The sequence below is a fragment of the Bombus vosnesenskii genome, unplaced genomic scaffold, assembly GCF_011952255.1.
Source record: "Bombus vosnesenskii isolate JDL3184/JDL3185 unplaced genomic scaffold, Bvos_JDL3184-5_v1.1 scf7180000013262, whole genome shotgun sequence".
Classification (NCBI taxonomy): Eukaryota; Metazoa; Arthropoda; class Insecta; order Hymenoptera; family Apidae; genus Bombus; species Bombus vosnesenskii.
Window position 1 is genome coordinate 5,692,598 of NW_022882922.1, and position 25,943 is coordinate 5,718,540.

General features: G+C 47.3%; 1 protein-coding gene across 1 annotated transcript; it reads right to left on the reverse strand.

Annotated features, from left to right (window-relative positions):
• Positions 1-353: 353 nt before the first annotated feature.
• LOC117236950 (MDS1 and EVI1 complex locus protein EVI1-A-like) lies at positions 354-23,307 on the reverse strand. The gene is made up of 2 exons (XM_033500454.1): positions 21,993-23,307; positions 354-6,869 (listed from the first exon to the last, which is right to left on the reverse strand). Exon 2 carries the CDS (start codon positions 6,815-6,817, stop codon positions 5,459-5,461), a length of 1,359 nt encoding a protein of 452 aa, XP_033356345.1. The 5' UTR covers positions 6,818-6,869; positions 21,993-23,307; the 3' UTR covers positions 354-5,458.
• Positions 23,308-25,943: the final 2,636 nt, after the last annotated feature.

Consider the following 25,943-nt stretch of genomic DNA (forward strand, 5'->3'; position numbering starts at 1 on the left):
ACTCGATCGCGACCATCTTCGGAAAAACTTGAACTTTCGACTCGTCAGATCTACGCATCTACCGTTGCTTTGCAAATGCTCGGATTTTTCTCGCGTTAGAAGGAAACAGGAATTATTAGATAATTCCGTTGCATCGAGAAAGGCAAGTTGATTCGTCTTTGCAGTCTTAACTTTCTTTTAATCGCGTCTCATAATCACGGAGAAGCTCGCGAAATTGTAGGGACGCAAAAATAGGGAGTTTAATGAAAGGTTCGCAGAGGTATACGTATAGGCGGCAGAAACGCCGTGAGAGAGCGGAGAAAGTAAACGCAAGTACGAGGAGAGTTTCTTTAAAATAAATTTCCACCTGTAACTTCGTTTCTCTCTCTTTCTCTGTATGTGTACATTCATATATATATTTTTTCAAATCGAATATTACATATAAACATATATACAGTTCACCACTATGTTCTACAGGACGCGCGACTACGGGGGCTAAAACAGACAGTGTGTGTGTGTTCTTTTTAACTTAAGTATAAAGTAGGAGCACTTAAGAAGGAAAATCGTTCGTAAGAAAAGAGCGGTAATATCTTTCGTTTTCGCGACGAGATCATCCACACTAGCGAACGTGTACGAACGTCCGTTCAACTTTACGATTGCAACCAAATTTACAATCGAAACGAAAGGTGAAGGGACGCGACACATATGGAGGAGGCAAAGGATTCGTTGATCTCGTGGTGACAGCGATCCCTGCGATTCGATCGGCGTTGGGTCGCCCTATTGAAATTTGACTATGTGAAAAAAAAAAAAAAAACGAAGGAAAAAGGAAAATAAAAGACAAAACTGAGCGTGGATGGACAACACCTGCGCACACTTACGAGCTAGCGGTTCTAAAAGGTAACGAGCGCTTGATAGCTTGGTCGGCTGGCGGCGCGGCGCCTGTTTCTGGCTAAACGGTAAATACGTATAACTCGGTAACCTCGGTGAAATCACAATCGTCGTGCGATTTACACACACACGCACGCACATATATATTATATTTATATCCATTTTGCATATACAACTCTATGTTTATATATATATATATCTATTTGATACATATATACGTATATATATATCAATATCATTAAAACGGTACTCTTTCACGATCCGCCTGATACACGTTGCGCGGGGCTGACTATGTTTAGTTGCGATGAGTAGGACGACGCGCGAGAACTATCACCCCCGTCGTTTCAAGCAAACTCGATTTCGATGCATTTCGCGCACCATTTTCCCTCGAGTCGACGCTCGACAGACGAACGCGTTTGGGTGAGATCGTTCGTTGAAATTGCACGCAGATCGTTCGCGGGATTAGCTGCTTCTAGCGATTCGCCCATCGACGAGTTCGTCTCGGTTCGTCGCCGGAACGATAACGCTCGTATTTAGATCTCGCGGAACTCGCCGACGCGCGATGAACTAATACCTTTGCGACGACTTCGACTAACTAAATTGAGCCTCGTTTCAAATTCTAGCAGCTATATAGGTACATGTATTTTATTATATTATAATTCGCTAATACGATTCGTATCGCCAAAATATCGCGCGTTCTTACTAATCTATATACAATGATTGGAAAACAGGAGCCGGGGAATCCGTTTAATCGCGTCTCGAAATCGAAAGGTAAGAGCGAGCATTTCCAACACCACGATGGAATCGCAATTTCTAGCAGGGTTTGCAAAGCGTCGGATCTTTTTCGTACCACGTTTTTCCCTGTCCTCGTAACAACAGACTGTCGTAATTCGAATCGTGCTAACCTGTCCAGTGAAATCACGCGTGCAAACTGGAACGAGATGAGATCGAAAAAACCGGCGCTCGGACGTGAGAATATGCCGCGATTTTGTGGATAGACTCGTCTCCGAGAAATTTCGCGGCCTCTTTTTTTTATTCAGGCAACTGGTCGACGGATCGCCTAGCGTGAAAACTAGCGACCACTCCAAACGGAGATTCGCGTATTTTTCTGGAAAGTGGTGGCTTCGCTTCGCTATTACGTTGAACGATTTAGAAGGAGAAGAGCAGAATCGCGGTGTTAGCTTTATTCGAGTATACGCTCGCGTACGAGTTGATTTCTGAAAACGAAACGAAGACAGAAGGGAGAGGAGACATTCGAGGAGTAGCACGTGCAACGGGATCGGGGTTCGGGGATCGGGGAACGACGAGTTAAACCGACTGCGGAATTTCGGTCGAAATACGTCGGATCGGTGACTGTGGGAGGTGGCGAGGAAATCGATTTCCAAGGCTCGTGGGTTTCGATCGATCTTTCCTTCTCCTCGTTCGGACGTTCGTCCACCGTTCTCTTCGTCTGGATCCGCGAGGACTCGTCGATTCGTTCGTTCCTTCTCTCGGCTGTATCTCTCTGTTAACGTTTCATGGATGTCGAGACTCTCTCGCTTCGATGTGACTCTTTTATTGCGTTTCACTTTCGCGATGAGCTTGCCCGTCCGATCGGGGCGTGGCAAAAGTGTAACGCAACAGAGGTCCGAGGCCATCGTCGGTCGGGATCGTATGCGTGAGGCAAGAAAAACAGGGCCTGCCATCCTCTCTCGAGGCTTCGTTCGCGTAGCGCCGCGGAGGAGAGAGATATCTATACCGTAGAAGCTTAGTCACACCTCGGGCCACGTCCTCGTAACGCGTTGCATCGATCTCCTTACGAAATCGGTTCGCTCTTAAAATGGATTTTGTGAACACACACGTCGTTGCATGCCGCGCGCGGATCCTCCGATTCCAGATGCGCATGCTGATGCATTGACGAAAGGAACTCCACCGCCTCTTTCTCTCTCTCTCTCTCTCTCTCTCTCCATTTCCCGACTTCCAGACAAACTCCTGTCGACCGTTTCGTAGCTTCGCATCGTGAAATAAATTTCAATGTTTCAACTCTGTCGCCAATCTTCCGGTTATTGGTATTCAACATTCAGTAGAATTCTAGTTGCAAAGTTTCCTACCAAAGTTGCGTCGAGCAAAAGCGACGTTAGTTTTTCCGTCGTTTACGATTCCAGGGACGATTTTATCGCGTTTGTTTGTTGCAATGCGTTGCATTTGCCAGTCGATGACGATTTTTATCGGCTAGATATCAAGGTCGCGGTTGTTCGAGGTTCGCGTTTCATTTAGTCGGCGGCTCCTGTAATTTAGAAGATCGCCGACATTTCAAATTAGAAAGCGCAAATAGTTTCTCACGCGTCACCACTCGAATCCTCCGCGCCACCGTTTCTTCGGATTCCTTGGGAAAGAATACGCCCAGGCCTCTCCTCGTCGCGCTTTTCGCTTAATCGCTCGTCGATCGTATTTACCAAGGTCAAGATGATCTCCTGACCGCGTGGTTCGCCATATCGTGCACCTCTGCACCTGCGCTACTTACAGTGAATGTCGGTACATGGTAGAAAGTACCGATAAATTGCCACCTAGTACCGTGCCGGCAGTCGATTCCATCGCTTCCAACCTCCCTCTCGCTTTTCCACTCGCTTCCCTCTACTCTCGTGCGCTTTAATTTCCCTAATTTCCATGTTTCCGAAGCGAAATTCCTTCCTCGCTAATCTTCTCGCGGAATTTTTCGTTTCGCTAGCGTTTCGATCTTTGGTACCGTGATTCCACGTTTCTCGCACCGAGTTTCCTCTCTTGCCAATCACCCGGTCGTTGCTCAATGATCCACCGCGTCGTAAATACGAAACCCGGCCAATTTCATTCAATCCGTGCAAGATGAGTGCAAAAAACGTCCAACTTTCCACCAGCCGGATTTCTAGCGGATTACGAGTCGCCCACGTAACCATCCGGTGCCAATTTTAGAAGCGTTCGTACGGTACTCCGTTGGCCGGCTGTTCGATCTAGATCGAGCGTAATTAATCGAAGCGGGTCCCGCTTACTCCCAAGGTCGAAACGCCACCCGTACACTCGCGTCGATTAGAAAGTTCAGATGAATTCGTAACCACGAACGGAAAGCGATCGGATCGTTTCGCCCCGGGTACGGTTTCCAGCGATCATCCGCAGGAAACCAGGGGCACGTAGGATCGTGTGGGATCCGGCCGATGGCGCCTTTACCAGCTTCATCGAGTCGTTCTGGTAATGGTCGGCTACAGGAAGCTGCTTTTCCTGCGTGTTTTCCCACGTATTCGGTGTTATTTATCTTCGATATAAGATTCATCCTAAAGTACGCCGTTAATTTCTCCGTCTTTGCATAATCCTTTGATCCGTTTCATCTTTGCATGATCGTTTCATCGTTTTAAACTTTGCGTAATTTCTGCTCGTTCAACTTTTCTAATTCGATAAATGAAAGTCGACGATACGGACGGCTATAACGATCCGCGGACAACTCGAATGCCAAGACATGCCCGTTCTTTCGATGATTTCTTGCTTTATGAAAACCGTTCCACGCTCTGACGTCGCGTCTCCAACTTCCTCGATGACGAACTCAACGAAGAACTTAACGACTCGTGTCGCGGGCATCGAGTTTCTCGTTCTTTCCGGCCGAGGACGATCGACGACCGCACGGATCCGCCCATCGATTTCTATTTCATAGTCGGTCGTCGGTGATCGACACCGCGGATTAGGATCGAGGCGATGGAGTGGTTAAAATTCACTTTCTAGGTCGTAAAATCGCGAAGCGTCGTTTTCAGCCATTCGGTATTTCCCCCGTGGCGCTTGGTATTGTTCGACGATTTCGTCTCCTGGCTGTTCCTGGCAACAGTCGCTGGAAATTATCTAGCTTTGCCCTTCGAATCGAGCAGCAAATATTCTAACGAGTAGCCACGCGATTCCGCTAACTTGCTAATTTTGAAAACGGAATTTTGGACGAGAAAAGAGGACGAATACGACGAGAATTGAGTTACAGTTTGTCAGCCCTCGCGCGTTTATACACGTTCCGTGTAAATTAATCTTCAAAGTACAGAAGGGTATTGTACTTTATAGAATTATATAAAATTTTGTCTTCGATCGACGATAGTATAGTTCTTTCCATAACACTGCCTTGTCGATTAATTTAAGAACGGAATTGCACGTATTTTATTAGTCCACCTTGTCCTACTGGAACGTAATAATCTGACGTCTAATGGTACTAAGATACTACTTAAAGTCGAGTTTTATCGTCCGCCTCGGCTAATTGTAAGTCTCTGCGCATCAAATACTTCGGAAAACATTTCAGGCACGTTCTGTAAGGCACCTCTTCGTTTGATCAACGTCTGAACACGATGAATTCTAGTTACCAAGAGTTAGAATTACACGAGAATGTAAAATTAGCGAAACAAGTCCGTTGCGTAAAAGTAATTCGTCAACGGTAAGTCCTCGGGTAAACGGGCCGCTATTCACGAGCGATGGTTCGGTCGTTCACCGAACGGATGGCGACGTATCGACGAAACTTGGAATCCCAAGGAACCGTATCGATTCGGAGATACTTCGATGTCTAATTAATCGTACCCGACGAGGAATCGTCGGACGTACGATCGGATTCCCCGACTCAGGTGTTATTTCCAGGGGACAATGGCGGGGAATTAACTTCTCGTTGCTCCTCTTGCACGCTCTCGGGTCTGCTGGCGGTGCTGCTCGACCTCGAGCTCAGGTTATCCCTGTCGCTGAAATAGGAAGAATCGCCTCTCTTCTCTTCCAGCTGAAGTTGTTGTTTGTCGTTCCTGAAATCGTCTCCTCCATGACCCAGCAGACCAGGGAAGTACGGTATTCCTTGTCTCTGCGAGGTGATCTTGCCCATGAAACTGCGAATCTCTTCGAAGTAAGACTCGTCCGCTCTCGGCAATTGTCCGTGGTACCTCGATCTAACTTCGTCCAGTATCGTTGGGCCATCGGCGTCGTGTTTCTTCAAGTGTCTGTCCAGGTTGGTCTGCTGTCCGAAACATCGTTCGCACAGCGGACACTTGAACGGTTTTTCCTTGTTGTGGATATTCCTGACGTGACGTTGAAGGTTGCTGGAGATGCTGAAGCTTCTCTCGCAGTACTTGCACTTGTACGGCTGCTCTCCGGTGTGCGTCCTCAGGTGCCGCGTCAGGTTCGCCGATCTGGGGAACACTTTACCGCAGAATTTGCACGAGTATCTGTCCTTCGGCTTCAGACCGGCTTGAACGCTGATGGAGTAAGGTGGAAGATTGGAAGCTTGTTGTTGCTGCTGCTGTTGCTGCTGCTGCTGTTGACTCGAGTGACTTTGTTGCTGTGGCTGATGTTGCTGGCCACTCGAGGGACTCGGAACTCTCGCGGCAGCCTGAGAGGAAGAGGACGACGTGGAGGAAGTGGTGGAAGAGAATCTGTTCGGTGGCAATGGTACCATGGTCGGTAACGCCCGCACTTGGATTTTAGGCAGATCTGGTACCGACGAACTGTGATGGTGCGACCGGTACATGGCTTCGAGGACCAACGGATGAACGGCATGATGCTGAGGAAACAGAACCGTATGATAGGGAAGACTTCCGCCGAGACTATTTTGATTCAGAACCTCTATCTCGTTCTGATTCTCGTCCGTGAGTCTTTCCTTCTTGTGATCGACGCGAAGATCCAACGGTTCGCAGTCGAGATCCTCCTGATGATGAGATTGAGGTGGTCTAGCCGCCGGACTCATATGCGGCTGTTGCCGGTGTTGTTGTTGATTCGTGGGACTCGACAGGCCACGACCGTGGCCGTGGCTCAAATCGTATGGCAATTCTTCAACGTCCGGCACGCGAACGCTCAACGGATAGATGCTGGCTTGCTTCGGGCTGATGTGGCCCGGCATTTTTCTCGGACTCGAGTCTTTCTCCCGCATGGCTGGAGGGTACTTCGGGTCGTGCAACAACGTTGGGGGCAGGGGAATGTTACCGAGATATCCGCTCATCACACCGCTTCTGTCACCCTCGGCTTTGCTCCTGCTCGTCGCTCGGAATGATCTGAAACGACCGACAAATTCTTTACAGTCACTGAAAATAAATTCAAACGAAGATCGAACGTTTACATTGCAATTTAATTTTCAATCTTCATTGTTGTTTCGTTGCTGCAACAACGAGCAAATTTACAATGAAAGAATGCAAGTATCGTACCAGACACGTCTCGTTCGGATCACCGACAAAAACTGATACGATTTACCGAAAGGTTTTCGTTTCTGCCAGGTACACGAACTTATCCTATACGTCAAAACGAGATCTACCTAAGTAACCTACGAAACTGAACGCGATACATCAAAGCGTCAACCATATCGTGATGAATGTTCTTTCAGCCGGAGGCGATGATAGCGACACGTTTTTCGGAGCCGTAGAAATTAATCTTCCGATCGTTCGAATTGCTCGCGTTTTCGTGTATTGACGTCACGCTGAACGATATCGAGATACTTTGGTAACGAACGCGCGTCGAACGTACATCACCAACGATTTCTACCATGAAAGATTGCGAGGAACAAGCTACGAGGATGTATACGAAGTTCTTAAGTATGCGATCTCCGTGTAACGGAACTCTAGTAGAACGTACAACGATCTAGCTTTAAAACGAGACACGTGATACGAGAGATTCATAGCCAGTGACATAATCGACGTGTTAACCGTTGGTTCAAACTTCTTTTTACAGCACGTGCTATCTATCTTAATCAACGGACATCGTATTCTCTTGATTTTGATTTCGATCTTACGAAACCGATCTCCGGGCAGATCCGTCTGCGTATAACGTACACGCGTAATGTAAAATCGCTCGAGCGAATCAACAAGAAAAAGCTGTTTTATTTCTTAAATTACGATTTTATAATCCAACTGCGTTTAAAGGAATTGGGGTGCAGCGGATAAACACACTGCTCGTGCAACAGAGATCGCAAGAAAGTTATACGATACATGCTGCAACGAAGACAGGTTGTCGCGTTAATGTTTCCTTATCTGGCATCGAAATCACCGCGCGTAAATCGTTACTTATGCGCGCGTTAAAGTCTTCGCTGGGCATATCATTTTGTACGAAATTCGCCCGTTTCGTTTTCCACCGTCGTTCGCTCTGCCGAAGGTTAATCGAATTCTTCGATCGATCTTCGACGAAGGAAGTTCTCGCTAATTCGAGAAATCGAAGAATCCTTTCACAGCCGGTGTCGTTTCACGCGAGTCGATCCAGTTACCGAAGAAGCTAATCTTCAGCTGGTTGTCCAGTTCCAACGAAAGAGAAATCCGCCGGTGACAGGGTTGGTGACGGGCGAGGGGGGAAGGGGGACGAGGCGGAGGAGCGAAGGGGACCGAGGGAAAAGGAGGAGTCGGCGACGGTGCAAGAACCCCGTTCCGGCGTAAAAGGAGCAGGAGCAAAAAGCTCGCGACCGACAATAGTGAAAAGCGTTAATTACGAGTATAGAGAACGCGACGAGAACTGTTAGGTGTTCGGTTGGAATCGAAAGTGTACCGAACGGTTCGGAAACAGCGATCCCTCCCGGACGATGTTCGATGATCCAGAACGACCGAACGGTTTCGTTCGCGAGTCGTTAACCCATCGTTGCGTGCAAAAACCGAGATAAATTCCTCACCGGGAAAACGGTTCTCTCGAGCTTCTTTAATGACACTCCTAGCCTTTATTACCGGAATTATCGATGGACAGCGAGAAAGCCGCTAATTCTGAATTCCAACGATAAGAGATAGTAACTGGACCGTTCCCGTTGCTTTCCTCGCGTTCTCCGCGAATCGTATTCGTTGCGAAGAGAACCGATAGGCATAGAGACGCGTCATCCGTCTAGATGTCGTTGATTAAGTTCGATTTACATATCGTACTTTCCCTTGTTCCCATCCGAGTCAGCCAGCCGGAGAAACTCGCGTGTGCTAATCAGATTTTTCACGGGATACAACGTCGACGACGACGACGACGACGTAACGCGTCCAACGGCAGATAACACGATCTTAAAGGCGCTTTTTACGAACAGAATCTCTGTCTGTCGTTAATTCGAACGTTTGGTAGTTGGTGGATGTTGGTTTAACGAGCCCGCTGCCGCTTAATCGACCGTGAGGCTTTCGACGAGAGCGCGCGCTCCTTCTCCCTTCACAGATTTCCGGTAACTTAATCGCGAGCGGAGCGTACTTCTCGGAATTTCGTTTCCCTCGAGCAAGCCCGAGGCACCGCTTTATCTCCCGAAAGGTGGAGTTTCTCCGAGCGACTTCGTGAGTAATGTCCACGGGAAACGGTAGCTGGTTCCGTGGAACGGCAGTCGAAACAAGAAGAAGAAAAGGCGGGGCACACGATCCTTAAAGACTGACATCTGTTACGTGAATCAAGCTCGACCGACGTTACCAGAGATCGGTCGAGATCCACATGCCGCCGGCCACGATCCAGTTTTCGGTTTCTAGAAAGTCGGGATGAGTCGGGCGTGGTTTGTCTCTCTTTCCCTCGTCGTTTCTTTCTCGTTCACCCTCTGCCTCTCGCTCGTTGTCGTCCTTGCCGGTATGATTTCTCTCCCGACATTCACCTACGTGTACCATAAGTGCGCCTCCAGGGCCGCACGCGGTCCACGTACATATTGCACAATGCGTTGTTTTTCGAGCGGTGTTATGCTTTGGCAACATCTTTCAACGCAGCGTTTCCACTCGACCAATTCCCTCCCGTTTTTATCAATTTTACGTATTTACGAATCTCCAGTTTTACGACACTCGACATTTTCTCTATCCTTCAAATTTCTACGATCCGAGAATACTAATTTCTACATCGTTTATTCGCGTTTACCTATACGTTGTTCCACTCTATATCTTAGTATCTTGATATTTCAGGATGCATCGATATCTTTCAACGCAACTATCGTGAGATTTTCTCATTTAATTATATCGTGTTTCGAATAAATAAAAATAACTCACGCGTTACGAGCCAAGATCATTAATTCAACTCGCATGGGTTCCCTGCTTGCGCATGTATCTGAAAATCTTCGAGCGTTAAATGCGTCCCTGCGGCGTGGTAAACACCGTTCGTGTAACGCGTATAACCGTTCGCCACTTGTTACCCGAACGGACCACGTCCCTGGCCGGATTGTCAGGCGCAGGGAAGATTTCAATCGGTCGTTTCTTTTCGCGTGACGCAACTTTTCTGTTTTTTGATCGGCGAGAAAAACAACGAGACGGTGAAACAGAGAAAAGAAAAAGAAAGAAGAAAGGTGTTTCGGATATTCAAATACCTTTGCTACCATTTTTACAGTTCGTTACAATTTTTCTTTGTGCGACCAACCTGTCCAACGCAATGAACTCCTATGTTAATTCAATATCTTGTTCATTGTTACGTGTTACGGTAGCAACAAATTGCTCTTCTGTTCTACCTTCACGAAACGTGTCTTTTTTCGAACCTACGATTCACCACATAAACGTAATATAACAAAAGATCGTTTAATCGTTCAAGCACGAAGAACGTAATCTGATACATTTTCAACGAATAAAAAATAACGCTGAGATTTTTGCATCTGGATTTTAAATTAATAAACGCTCGACATCTTGACGCTGGACAGGTTAATTCGCGCGGATGGTGCTTATTTGGCAAATTATCGACCAGGCTATATTACTCAATGGTTTAAAAATCTTGCAGAATTTCGTTTCAAGATCGTGCTCATTGCGAGAAAGGTTCGTTCTCGGTACGGATTTCGGACGATCTTGATCCGCGAGCTGTCCCCTGTCCAAGCACTGTCCGAGTCGAGCGACATGGCGAAAAACAAGATGCAGGAGACGATGCGGTCGAATAAGAAGAAGCAAAGAAGAAGAAAGAAAGACGCGTCGATTCGTGTCTTTCCTTGTTGCACGGGGTCTCTGTATGAGGTACGATCGCTCCTGCCGATAACGGGGCCAAGAGGTGCCGGCATTTAATTACGACGCGGGCCCCTTTAACCACCGCCTTGTCGGAGATAAAATACGAGACGCACCACTAAATTCATACGGGCCGCGACACCGAAATATTGCTCTACGTGTGCGACAGGAGACCGCGTGTAATTTTCGGTTGGCCGTTGCCTCTTTTGCTATAAGTGTAAAATTGCTTCGATAGCCGGTGTCGCGGCTGTAACATTGTAATCGGCCGATCGGCACGCGTCAAATTTGCGTACCGTCGCTCTCGACCGATCGATAACGACGATAAAACAAATGGCAGCGACGCGTTACGGGAATATCTTGGTCCGAACCCTTCGTCAACTTCCAAGGATTTATCGGGTAATTGGAGTTCGTCGGAAGATGGCCACAGAGCAAGTACAAAATTGTGAATTCCCCCTTAACTACCCATGTGAAATTCGAACCGTATTCTTCGAGTCGAGTGGAACTTTGGTCATTGGTCGTGTATCCGCAAGGGTAAGTGGAAGTAAAAGTATCACAGACACCAGTACTATAGGCGAATTCGAGGGAAGGTGGACAATAAGCGATCGCGAAACAGCGAGGAGGCAGTGAAAGGTGGTAAAACGATACAGAACAGCGAACGAGTGGCGTTCAGTTTCTGCGCCGCTTAATCGTTTTCAATGTTACTTTCATTCGGCCTGACAAGCGACACCGTTCATTATTCATCGAGCTTCGCGTTTCGTGCTTGCACCGGCTACTCTGACTGAATTAATTTGTCGACAACATTTCGTCCGGTTGCGTACGCGTACGTTGCGCGCGTGCAGCGCCGATAAATCCGACGATTATTATTTATGATTTCGCCTCCGCGGTATAAAAGCTTCGAGTCCGTTTCCTATGTCGGCTTGATCGCGCCCACGCGATGTTTGGTAGTTAGCAACCTTGCAGCTTGTTCGCGCGTACGGCTACATTTCCGCGGAACAAGTGAAACGAAGGGAAAGGAGAACGACGAAAGGGAAAAAGCGAAGCAAGTTGCATTACGTCTCGGTTGCGAGACACGTATCGAAATGTCCTCGAGAATATCGAGTTTCTCTGAAATACTTGTTGCATAGCCTTGAGTTCGTCCACAGATCTTAAATCAACGAACGAAAGGTGGTTAGGTTAAATGGTTGCAACTAATTTACTAGTAAATTGGTTCGCGTCGAGAAAGTACTCCCCGCAGTAGAAACTGTCCGTTCCTGATTAGACGTGTCTGGGCTTTTTCTACTTGCACCGCGCTCGCGCCGCGTGCCACGCTAACGCGGTTCTGTTATTTTCATTTTACCGCTAGGTGTCTGCGTACTATACACAGAATAAATAAAATTCTAGCCAGAAAACGCACGTTGTCTACGTAATTTTGAAATGGACAACACGCAACCAGCGATATATTAATTGTGCTCGACATTACGAAACGCTTAAACAGGAGCTTAAAATAAGCAGGTCTCGGAACTCCGGTAGGAATCCGGATGGAATTTTTACAGCTGGAAAAACGACAAAAGGAGAAGTGATTCGTCTTTTTTTTTTTTATTGTTTCGCTTCTATGGAAACACTGCCATAACGCGTCTCGCTAACCTTATCGGTTAACCGAGTCGATCATTCTATTCGGATTGCGATGAATGGGTTAAAGAAATCTCTTGTTTGGTTTCCGGTACTTCTACAGACGGTCTGACCCTAATAGGTATTCAGCCATTAGGATCGAGCAAAGACAATGCCGTCAGAGATGACTGCAATCTCGCTTCCAAGGGAACGACGTATCATCCACATTCCTCTCTGTCTCGCTAGAAACCTCATTGAATAACAGTCTTACGTTGTTGAATTTCAGACACTTTCGAATCTGCATTTCGATCCGTGTGCTCGTTAAAGTAATGCGCTCGATTCGAACTAAATTCCAACGGAATTCGATAGAAAGTAAGAATCAAAAACGTACCCGATGCATAGTAAAAACATTTAGGTAGATCGGAGGCAATATCATCGCGAAGAACAACGAACGAAACCCGCGTAATTTTTCCTGGTTCGCGTTCGATTTAATTTGTCCAGCAGTTACGGAGCGAGTTAACAGCGATTCGTTCGAGTGAAACTAAACCGTGGTACAAGGTAGCTGCAGGTGCTCTCCTAACTAGGAAACTTCAACGATGATGTGTACAAATTCGAGAGCGTTCTCGACGTGTTCAATAACAAGAACAAGGATTTGCTGCTTGGAACATACGTAATTGCAATCGATAGACGGACGATCCTTCGTCGATGATTTTCCACGTAGTAATTCCCGGTCTCTCTCAAGCCACACGGACATATTTCGGAGTCCTCGGTATGAGATAACATTCGGTAATTTTCTCCGCTATTTCCACGATTTAGATAAATGCCCGACGATTGCAGGCGTTTCCTCATGAAATCTTAACTATCGGCGCGCCGCTGGAATTTCGCCTTACACTCTCACCGCGGTACTGCCGCGAGTTCCGCGTTATTCGTCGACTCGTTGGTAAAAAGGTTGACAAAAAAGCAGCATGAAAGCAATGTAAAAAATATTAAAATGCGACAAGAGTACAGAGAGTATGAAAAAAGCGGAAGGTACGCAGGGAAATTTCTGCGTGGAGATACGATGTTTGATTAGAAAAATTAATCGGCTAATAATTCGTTGCTACAGGACAAAGGATGGTAGTTACTTTCTCGCGGAGTTTGCTCCGTTTCGAGGCGAAACGCTAATTGCCCGAGGTTAGCCAAATATTTCCAGCCCCGCCGGAAGAAGATTATGCCATTTATAGACGTTAGATCGAGGACTTGACAATGCTGGGCTGAGAATTTTTCTCATGGGTCGCGCAACGCAACGCGTTTAGACCGCATCTGGTAACAGTAACGGCCATTTGTCTGCAAATTACGCGATAACAGAGGGAACCACGCGAAGAAGAGACACGCGAGTTAGAAACGGGAAAAGAAAGTAACTCGTGTCCATGGAAGGGAACTTCCCCTCGAGACGCTTCCTAATCGCAATTAATACAATTATCATGGTAGAATTCTGCTGCATGTGGATGCAACTTCACCGAGAAAAGAAATTCCATTCTGCATAATTTTGGAATTCGAACGTTTAACAACGAATTTCCGTATATTCTGGTCGAGTAATCGTCGAAGATTAGCTACAACGACAGACACAAGTACTTTTGAATAATTTTTCCACGTTCAATACGATATCCGTGATAAACTTTCGATTTAACGATCCATAATGTCAACTGTACCGCGCCTGAACCTCACAGGCAGTCGAGATTTCGTAAGAATCTTCAGGCGACGCTAAAGTGGCGCGAGAGGTGTCGAAAGAAGCAGCTCCCTTCTCGATCCGCTATCGGAAAATTGTTCGGAGCGTTGCGTTTCCAAGGAAGCCAGCTGACGAAGAGAAAGGAGCGGCAAACGGAGGAAGGGTTCGCCGAAACAAAGACATCAAACGATTTACTCCGCCGCTAGACAGGTCGACCGAGTCCGAGACCACAATCGGTTTCTCTCTGGTTCCAACCACTCGAAAATGCCCTCTGGCGGACATCCGAGTTTACGAAATCGAATCTCCAACGTGCCCGATAAAATCGATCAAAACGATACGCCATAGAGCGTTTAAGCTATTAGAGTTTTTTCTATTGATTATTAGCAATCAAATTCTAGTGGTATTTAATTTTAGACGTTTAATGGGTTAGAAACTCCCTCTTTACGGCGTTATGGATAGCCTGATGTCGACGACACGCGTGTCTCACCGCATTGAATCGCTGCATCCGGTGGTCGTTTTTGTCACTCGATCGAAAGTGTACTGGACGCATGCACTACTTATTTATTTATCTTTGTTTTGTTTCTTTTGCCAACGACTGCACAGCCTTGGCGATAGTCGAAGAAAGTTATCGACAGCGTCGTTTAGTAAGTTTTACTATCGTTCGAGTCGCATTAAAAGATCACAGGCAAGTTCTTAAATCGTTTACGGACGCACAATGGACATTATTCTGTCAGGAGAGGTCGTTGACACTGATAATGGAAATTTGTGGCGACGACGGTAAATCACAGGTAAAGAAAGAACAGAAGGAAAGAGAATTCCTGATTCCAGGTAGGACGATGGGACTCGCAGATAAGGGAAGAGAGGCAGCGTGAAAAAGCTATCGGTTATGTAATTGGTATATTTCGGGCGATTCCATGGCGCTCGTGACCGAGATACGAAAATTACGTATGGGAGCGCACCTTCTCCCCGGCTAATAGGCGATTGTGATTTAAAAGGAGTGAAATCTGTGGCAGATGAGAAAACGAGCAGCGCGACAGTATAGAAAATAGACGCGGGGAACGCCCGTGAGCGACGCCACGGCGAGATCGATGACCCGCTGTAATTCAATTCGACGTATTAGAAAGCGTCTTTTAATTAATGCGTAGCGAACGATATTGGCGGCGAGAACGAGTACACAGTTTGGTAAAGCTCCTGGTTGCGGTGATTAATTGTAATCGCTTCAACTAGGGGTCCAGTCGTGGAACGAGGCTGTCAGAACGTGGTCCGTAATTAGAACGGCGTACGATCGAACTGTTGCATAATCGATGACTGTGGTGTGGCCTAAATTCACCTTGTTCGATGTATGTATTCGAGGTATTCGTAACCGAGCAAAATGTGCTGTACGAGCCACCTCTTGCTCTAATCAGGCAGATTCGATCATTCTGTTTTCCCTACCATTCGCGACGATGTTTCTTTCGAGTCCACGTGTCACGTATCTCGTTATCTCGTGTCGCGTACCATGGAATCGAAACGAGACTTCCTTCCGACACACGGAACTCGACGAAATGAATTCCGTGCCCTCGCGGGACGCGAAAGCGACGGAAAGAAATGTGCCAGGGATGGCAAAGAGCGGTCTCGTCAACGATCGTAACCGCGGAGAAAGGGGAACGCACGGGGGGACAGAGATGGTTGACTAACAAACGATGATTTCGTCCCGTGTCGCGTGAATATTTCATGAGAAAACGGTCGAAGAATCGATGCCACGTAGAACCGAGAGATCGAGGGATGGACGCGTTTAGAGATAACGAAACCGGAGTAAGAAAATGGACGAGGAGAGAGGCACGATGTCGCGGAAGAGGCGTGTGAAAGGGTGTCGCGACGGGTCTGGAAAGAAAGGAAGGGAGATGAACGAGCGACAGAAGAAAGAATCGGGCCAAACGCTAGCCAACAACGGGCCCCAAGGAAAATTCATGAAAATCTATTCCTGATTTTGTGACTGATCGTTGTATATATTTATACACGGCGTTGGCCAGGGTCCGCATCGATATCGGGGATTACCAACATTCCACGAAGTGACACGAACGCTGTACAACTGCGTCGTTCCTCGTAGCCTGTGCCTCGTGTCGCAAACGGGCAATTTCGCGCGTTTCGCGGAAATCATTCCATTCGTGGAAACAACGATTCCCCCGTAGAAGTTTCCGATCTGACGCGTTCTCCGTAGAAAACGAGGAAATCGAAACGGTTTACTAGCACCTTTGACTTTACCTGATTTTAGGAGAATCGGCGTGTACGCATTAAGCGATAGTTTCACGCTGAAGAAGAATTGTGTATTCCAGGAAGATGTAGAATGCCCTAATGGACACGCGATGTGATTCCAAATTGCTTGGCCGAGAGACGGAACCAACCGTGTCCTTCCAAGGCCACCGGTAGCCAATCATTTGCGAAACGAGCGTAAATTAGGGGATTCTCGCGAGGATCGATGAAATTCGAAGAAAAGGATTCCCAATGTTTTTTCTGCTCCTTATGTGGAAAGTGACGAAAGTGGATCTATTCGTCGTTTCGTTTCTACAACCAACGCAACGACTCAATTTCCTGACAAGTCTACTCGACAAATTCATTCGTGTATTTATATCCTCGAAAGATTGCTATTGAATAGCCTAAAAATTTGCTCCTATACGAACGACTGGTTTCCCTCGTGTAAAAGACCTTCGATCAGGCATAACCTTCGATCGAGTAAATGGATGCACACGTGCGTTTGCCGCGTCGCATCGCGCTTCGTCAGTGGTCAGCTGTGGATCTAACATTTCTCGTATGTAACTTTCAATGAATATTGAACGTAGATGGAGTAAAAATTATCTAGACGCTATTCAGATAATGACTCGTGGTTGGAAAAACTTCTCGGGAGAAAAAGTACACGGTTTAACATGTACATAAACGACTGTCAACAGAAAAATATTTTCTGTCACTTTTCAACCTAACGTTATTCAATAGCCAATTATACCATTCAAAGTCTGAACGTTAAAGCTTCTCTCTAACGAAGTGACCCTCGAGCATTCGAACAGTTGTTATTCTCAAGAACATAATAAAGTTGATCCGATCGGTAGTCAGCAAAATACGACATAGCTGATCCATAGTCCGTCCTAGAGTCAAGGTACACTGGACCATAGAACTAGGAGATTACTCCGTGTTTCTCCAGTCATCCTTATTTTCCCAACATGGTCGTCCGCGCATGATTAATCGAACGTTCCAAGTTAGGCAAACGTTATCGGCGCAACAGCGGTGGCGAACAACGAGGAAGAGACAAAGAGCTGTGATTCGATCGAGAAGAGGTCCGTTCTAGCGGTGAGGTGGCCACGAAGCGGCAACAAGCCTATCGAAAACACGATCATCGAATTCCCACGCGCGTTAAATTATCACGTATTAAAACGGTTATCATGTAATATTATCTGGCCAAGAGTTCGAACATTCAGCAGAAATGTTCGACAACTCTGACCAATGATGGAGTTCTAATACGGCGTTCGCATTCATTAAGACTGCGCTAGACTCGATCGTAATGAAATTAATATAAAGCCAGCGTAACGACTGCTTAAGGATATCGAGGCGAGTTGCACAGATAATTACTTGCGTATCGACGCCGATTATGGCTGGGGAGAGGCCGCTTTCATAACAAATCTAAGCTCGACTTTTGACGAGAGAGTCGCACGACTAAAGTTTCATGCGAGATTCCTTTCATAGTAGTTATAGTTGTTTCGATTTTCGTTGTCACGTCACAAGTGCAAGATTATGACCTGAAACTGAAGTTTTCAACGTCATTTCGAATCTGTGTCTCTTGTGCGAAACGATCGAACATGGAGGACTCCGATGCAGTCGATTGAATTGAATTCGCTCGTTTGGGATCATAACGTCGAAGGTCTTGGTTTCGGAAGTTTTCACGACGAATATGCCGACAGAAGGTTGCAACTTCTTTGCACCAGCTATAGTATTATTTCACGGTGTTTTTGGTCGCTTTTTGCAACGCTCATAAATCGAAACGCGGCAAAAGGATTGCATATTCATGCTAACGTGCGATGATCGCTTCGCGCTCGTAAAAATGCCAGGTTCGTACTTTGGCTGAATACGCACTATGCACGTGTCACGTCCGTTTACATTAAACTACCAGTTTATGAACTTTTTTACTTTCCTTTTTTGTTTCTGTTCGATCTGCAACATTAAAGAGTATACCGTGTGCAAAGGTGCAAGAAAAGACCATATTTGAACGAGAAAGGAAAAAACGACCTAATACACCTTTCCACCGTGCAGGAAACGAAAGCTCGTTTCTTTTTCGCAAGGACAAAGTACGAATGGTTTTTCCCGTTCTCGGATCAGCTTCAGCCTCGACTCGTGGATGTTTCCTCGGGAGGAAAGTAGGCGTGTGTCGCTCGTCTACGATAGGTGGGATCACCGCGACGGGACGGCAATGAGCTTAACAATGGCATTGCGGTACTGCTCGAATTTAATTTGAAAGCAGCGAAGGCCCATTGTACGTGTACACACAAACGGACGTATAAATAGACGCGGTCGGTGCGCGTGCCCACGCAACAACAGCTTTATGCCACCGAACATCCCCGTCTCCATCTTCCTCTCCCTTTCTTTCGCACTCTCTCTCTCTCTCTCTCTCTTTCTCTCTCTCTCTTTCTCTCTCTCTTTCTCTCTCACTACTTGTACCGAGTCGAATTTACATTTACAACCGCGTGCGCGCGTCTTCTAGAATAAGAACGTATAAATTCTCGTTAAATGCGATTCTCCGAGACTTCGTTCTGTCGCCTCGGTTTCATCTGGACACTCGCGTTGCGAATTTAACAGTACCTAAATACTGCCAGCGTAGACGTATCTCGTATGGCGATAGTTTTTCTTTATTTTAATACCTAAGATGAGAAGATTAATTATGTCTCCTTGCTGATATTTACGTATTTACGCGATTAAAGCAATACTTAATGGAAGAAGGAAACTTTTATTTGGATGGCATTAAGTTAATTACGTCGATGAAAACATGAATGCGCATAGACATTCGCGATCTAATAATAATGCTATGTTTTTCGTGCTTGTAAATTAAAGTTGTTTATTACGTTTAATGTGCAAGGGAACTCAATAAGTTAGGAGATTAGAGGCGTTTTACGACAGCTTTCGAGATAACGGATAATAACGTAACACGATGACAAGCGGGGCGGGAGGGGGACACGAAAGATGCCACGAGGAGACGGCGTTGTCGTTCAGGAACCGTTTTATTGCCGTTTGCGCCAGTCCAGAGGCGAGGACATTGTTCGAACCTCTGGGAGTCTCTCATGATTGTCGTGCTTTTTCCATTCTCGTAATAGTGGTCGTATTCAAATAACGTCGGTACACGTTTACGCATCGCGATCGTTGGGCAATCGGAAAAAAAAGAAAAAGAGGAAGCGACCTGCAGTCGTTCGTGCAACTTCGCTCCACTTGACACCGACGTGCCACATTCGATTCTCTCGAATCGCCTTTCTTCTCGTTACGCGGCTGCATATTCTTCCAAAAACGTAACATCCACAAATTTATCACTCGCAATGTTCGCAGTTGTTCGTATCGTTTGCTCGCGAGATAGTTTGGTCCATCGAACGGAGTCGTAGAAATTTTCGTAGCTTTCGGACGACGCGAAGTATGTACCCAACTCGATACAGAGCGAAAAAGGAGTCGCATTACAAACGCACAAACGCGGAAAATTCTGAGAGCTAACCGTTATAGGCATCGCCGTCCCTCATTGGATCGCGATAAATCCGGTGTAGTTCGATTCGCATCGTCGTCGATCCCGATGTTATCGATCAGCAGAGCGTTAATCGTACGAAACGTCCATGCAAATTACAGAGCGAAGCTGCTGGAAAAAAATCGAACAACAGTCGCCTGTGAGTTATTACGCAGACAGAGGAGACGCGGTCGCGAGGAATCGTTAATGGCACTTGGCGAGGATCGAACGGCGCGGTGGCGGGAACGGCGCAACCGGTTGAAAAGAAAGAAAATAATGGAACAGTGAGTGTGAGCGAGAGAGAAGAGGGGAAGGAAGGCCGGTGCTATTGGTTTCACGCGACCGTTAACGGTCTTGTCGGTCTATTTCGATCGCGGCGTGGCTCCTACAACAAAAATTGAAGCGCCTCGCCGCTGGTTTACCTGTTATCAATTAACTGTTAACGTTGCTGCACGTTCGGAACCGTAAGCGCTGCGTGCACTATCGTACCCGGCCTTTTCTCTATGAATAATGTATCTCGGTTCGGGGAATTCGTGGCATTTAATCATTGAATCGTTAAGAGACGGACGACCGACTTGCAAAGATTTATGCGATACCCACGAATATTCCTGCACCGTCATGAGAATCTTCTGTCGTGCCTGATGGCCTCCTTCGATTCGGAGCAGGCGACACGCGTTGAATGTCGCGCCGCTTCGCCCGTACTCTCTGACGATGTTATCGATTCTTAAAAAATGCTCGTTAAACGATCGTAACATCTTGAATTCCGGCAAACGCTATGTTGCGCAAATTTTATATTAGTTCGCAAAGTTCTATTCGTATTATGTGTTCAAATATGTTAATAGCCACGGTGGACGATAAACGAGAGAGAAAAGAGCCGCGGTGTTACAGGGCGAGGATTCCTCTGATAATACACAATAAAATAAATGAACAGGTCGTAGCATAAATGATGCGGAAGGTTCGTTGCAAATGTTTATTACCTTGCAGCAGCTGTTAGCTTCGATACACGTGCGGTTAATGGCGCCGTATTTATGAAGGGAATGAAAAAAGATATGATCGGTAAATAGGCACGTTTTGAATTGGAAAATAGCTGTCGTAATAGCGTAATAGTTAGACGGGATAATTATTTCGACAATCGTACAACCGGAGCAACTTTTCAATCGAAACATGCTATCGCGCGTTACAGGTAGCCAAGATTATGTAACGACTCTTTATACGTGTCAAAAGTTTCCTGTTTATTGACTCAGAAGTTGTTACACTTACCCGTAAACTATATTAGATTATTCACCATGTTGCGCAACTATTCGCGCGATATTTTTGAAAAGTAAACAATAATACGATTCTCAAACCGGTTACTACTAAATCGTCCTCCAGGAATAAACGATTTTTCAAAGTTTCGCGTAAATCGAGCGTCTAACCGCTCACATCGCGCCAAGTTATCTCGTGGCAGTCGCGATCCCGCGAATGGGCGCAGCCCCTCGCCAGTCCGGAGGCGCGTAAATTTATGAACGAGGAAACGGCAAGGATCGCGGCGGGAACATAGCTTTTGCGATGTGTCTCGTTGGTTGAGCGGCAGAACGAACCGTTCGGTGATATAAGGACGAGCGTGGGCGACGCTTACTTTTCAAGCGGAATCGCAAACGCGACTTCGAAACTGGTTCCAAGCGAATTAGACGGCCGCGGGAGACTCGCCGAGTGAAACGCCGCGTCGTCGCTCGTGCGTTACGGAAAACGATCTATGGATCTATTTGTTACACGGATCATTTTTCATCGTGCCACTATGTCCGATGATGAACGGCCGATTTTTTACGCGGCGTCACACGATACGAACCTATCGCCTCCTAGGATTTAAGTGGCGAGTCTATTTAATTTGTTGCCGCCTTGAGATTTGTATCCGTAGGATAGAATTTCGCGAAGGTAGAAAATTCCATTTCCTACTTGATCTCCGAAAGATATATCTTTGAGAAGTGAATATTCGTCGTTTTGTACGTAACGATACCAGAGAAAGGAGCCGCAGGAGTACGAATCGAGATTTTAGATACGGCGAGGTGGTCGATAAGTCGGTAGCGGGTTAAGGAAGCAAACGTCTCAATCGATTTCAGGTTGACGCGTTTTCTTTTTTCGTGATCTTTGCTCGTTTCACGCGACAGACGCTTCGAGGAATCGAACGCGATCGAGTGACTTCATAAATATTCAGAGGCGCCAGCCGAGCTAAGCCTCGCCACGGGAAGGGAACGAGATCGGGTCGAAGAAGAACAAATAGGTTTACCTTATGCGTCATTCCATGACCTTGAAGCCGGGGGTAGTAGTTGGCTGCACTTCCGGTGAACGGTTTCTCACTTTCCCCACTTGTTTCGTTGCGATTTTTCCCCCGTTCGATCAAACTCGTTTTCCTTTTTTCCCCCTTGATCGCGCGTTCGTAACAGTTCGACGAGTTCACCACAGCTCCACGCGAGAGAAAGAGAAGATAGAGTCAGTCAGTCGAGGGAGGAAGAGAAGAAGAGGTAGAAGAAAGCGAAGAGGAAAAATAGGAGGCACTCCGGTTTCAACAACGGCACACTATCCTCACACTCGAGCACTCTTCTTCTTCTTCGTTCATCGATCATCCGCGGATCGTTATTCTACGAGTATCCAGATCGAAACGTCCGATCGAACATCCTGACGGTGATTGCGAGGCTCCGCGACGGGAATCTGCGTTCCAAGAGCGTGCCTCGTGGCGGCGCGGCGGCGACCACGTGTTCGAGCGACAGATCGCGACGCGCTTCCCTCGCTTTCGGTGCGTGTCACGCGACAAACGCTGTTCCAGCGGATCGTTTCTAGGTCATCCGGATCACCGAATCGACGTGGAACGGGATAATTATCCTAGAACTGTGTGTCCTGTTTCCGTGCTTTTGACTAGAGATAGTCCTCCTTGCGAAACTGTCGTCACTCGAACGGATGAAACGATCTAGGGCCACGCGACGACCAATCTTCACGGATGCACCTACGATCGTGTAATCGATGGATGTTGCACGCGCGACCGTCGTGTATCCTGTCCGGTCGGTGACGGTGACGGTGGCGTGGTATCGTGGATGCGGAAGGTGTTTCGGCGGGGCGATCGTGGTGTCCCGCGTGATGTTTCCGATCGATCGCGTGGATCGCGTGTCGTGTCGACAGGACAGCCGAGTCCTGACTGGTTGGTTCCTCGACTGGAGAGCACGGAGAAACGGAAGGAGTCAACCACGTTGCTCAGCACCGTCCGGCGATCGTTTGGTGCTCCTTGTCCAGGTCCTCTCTCGAGGCGTGTGATATCCCCCCCGTCGGGCTGCCTCGTGGACGAAGCGGAATATCAGCGAACGCTCTCGACGAGATTCGTGAGACGCGACTCGCTGCGAGTCGTGGCTCGTCGAGGCGGGAACGGGGAGAGTCGTGGCGTGGCGTGGCGCGGTGAGGCGAGACGGTGCAGGAGACGCGGCGACGAGAGGAGGCTGTGTGTACGGTGGTGAGTAAGCCGAGTGTATCGGTGAGTAAAACTGCGTCGCGCGAGCGAACAGAGGGGTCGGGGACGGGAGAGCGCGCGGCGTGGTCGCGATCGGAGTGGCGAACACCGAGACGGTGAAACGGAGCAGGGGAGAAAAAGGTGATCGGCGAGAAGAGAGAAAGAGAGGAAAGTAGACCAAGTTGGTGGAGCAAGCGAGAGGCGGATCGATAGTGAAAGAGAGACGGGATGATATCGCGAGGAGAAGCACGCACACAAAGAGAAGGGTACCGTGGTGGACTGGGCGGGGAGACTGAACTCGTAGGTTGGCGGGTAGGTTGGTAAGTAGGTAGGTAGGTAGGTAGGTGAACCACGAGGAACACACGGTGGACGTTCGCTTGTATCGCTGGTAGTCTGGGTGGATCGTCGGTGCGCTCCAGGTAGGAAGGTGTGCGCGTAAGGATAGCGAGGAGCTCCCCTGCGTGTTAACCGTGAGAGACGTCGGGAAGGTAAGTGCTTTCCTCTCTTTCAGCCACGGAGTAGCACCACGCCGGCACGCGACCTGCCCTCTCCCACCCCGTCTTTAGTCTCACGATCTCTCTCCCTCTTCTTCCCGTCTTTCCCTCGCGTCTTCTTCCTTTTGCTATAGCGGCAGCGGCCTCTCCCTCTAACGCTCCTCGATCGTTTCCTCTACGAGGTTCCTCCTCGACGTTCTCCTTCCCACTCTTTTGCTCTGTGCCGCGAAGGGATTATCGCGGTAGTACATAGTGTTGGTGCACGACTCCTACCAGGTGGACACCGACACGCCGGAATCCTCCCATCAGACGCGAGTATATACCCTCGAGAGGAGAGAAAGAGAGAAAGAAGCCACGAGAAGTCGGCTGTAACGTTCGCTATCTCCTCTCTGTCGTTAATCGCGGTGTAACCTCTCCGCCAACTAATTCACCTTTGTAACTGTACCGACATCCCACCGAGACCGCTTTACGGATCATTCGTTCCTTCTTTCTGTTTCCTTCGAACGTGCAAACGTCTTCCTACTTGATTTCCTTGATACGAGAGTCGTTGAATTTTCATTTCCTATTTTTTTTTCTTGTCTGTTCCGTTCGATCCGATCGATAACACGGCAGCGGAAACGCGTAACGTTACCGTCCTCCGATTTGTTCTCCACAGTCGTCGCTAGCGTACTCGTCCACCCAGCTGTCGCACGTGCGCCTTTGTTTTCATTTTAGCAATCACTTTCGTCGATAGATCGACTCGTTTCACCTTCTTCCTTGTATTTCCGCGATCCTCTCCTCTGAGGAACAAGACCTGCTCCACCAGCACGTTCAACAACTCATCGTCAAACTACTCTTATTTTGTTCCTCGTTTCTAGGTTATTAATTCACCTCCGTAACTGTACGACTACCCCACCATCGAGCCCTTGGCTGCCGGTTCTCGGCATTCCGCGACGACGGTCCGGTTGTCCTAGGACCGGGCCAGCTCCTCGTTACGGTTTCGTTCACGGATCCCTACTACCGAAACGCTCGTGGCTCCTTTCGACTCGTCTCGCAACACGAATGAACCAGTCGGACTTGATAGCGATCGATTGTCATCGAAACTTTTTCTTTTAAAGAAAGCGAAGCAACTTTCGACCTCCGTGGACTATGTTCTATCAATTTTACGTTTCGTGTTATTCGGCATCCCGATTTCTATTTTTCTCATCCAGCTTTTTTTCCTGTCAGATCGGCGATTCTTAATTCAGCATTATGGCTGCTAGACACCAGGAAGTCACAACATAACGTCATTGATCTAGTTGAGAGAGTCTTTTGAGTCTTGTCAGAGTCTCCAGCCACTCGCTTCGGAGTTGCCAATGAAGTTGAATCCTATTCTGGCTCTTTGAACAGTCCATTAATTCCCAGCCGATGCTTCGTCGGCATCGAAACCGGAGACACGCTGTATTAATTAGCGAAGCTGTAGCTTGGATAGGGCGATGATCATCGCATAAATTACTCATCCTTGCGTCGCCATATTTGGAGGAAACTTTATCCAAGTCCTGGCTTTCTGGGTCAATCTCTGGTTAGCTTCTTAGCTTTAGGTTGCTCGAGACGCCCGAGAAACTAAGCACGACGAGTAAATCGAGGAGGCAGTGTAGGTATATACGTCTCGAGACCTTAGATCATCGGATCCTCGTGGATCTGCTCGCTCCGCCTTGTTGCGCAACGTTCACCGCCGTCAGTGATCTCGGGCACAGCAGTCCTGACACAGTTACCTGGTCAGAACGCTACGGCCAGATTAAAGAAACGAAAAAAGAAGCCAAGAAACGTGAGCCACTCTCGAACACCCTTCTCCCCTCCGCGTCACCGTTTCGTGACTTTTTTCCGATCTTTTGGTCAACGAAACGACAGTCCTGCAATGTCTCTTCTTCCGAATGATCTCTTCCTTAGAATTCGCTACCATCTTTACGTTATATTTTCACAAACCATTTTTCCAAACTTTACGATAAATTTTATATTATCTTTTGATATATATCATAATTTAATATTGTATAATTATCGTTGATTAAACTCTTTGTCAAATATAATGTTATTATTATTATTATTATAAAATTTCTTTCCCACCCTTAAACCCAATATTATCACATCGACTGCAAGCTGCAAGGCGTAGCCTGTTGTCGCAATTTTCGCAATCTCTCTTGTGGCCATACACACTGAAGGGCGCTAAATTGGCGTGTTGGTGTCAATCAACGATCGACGATCGTGATATTTCATACTGACAAAGGTGGGT

What these genes read in the sequence shown, in the direction of transcription:
- LOC117236950 (XM_033500454.1), bottom strand. Translation starts at nt 6,817, where the DNA reads ATGAGCGGATATCTCGGTAACATTCCCCTGCCCCCAACGTTGTTGCAC.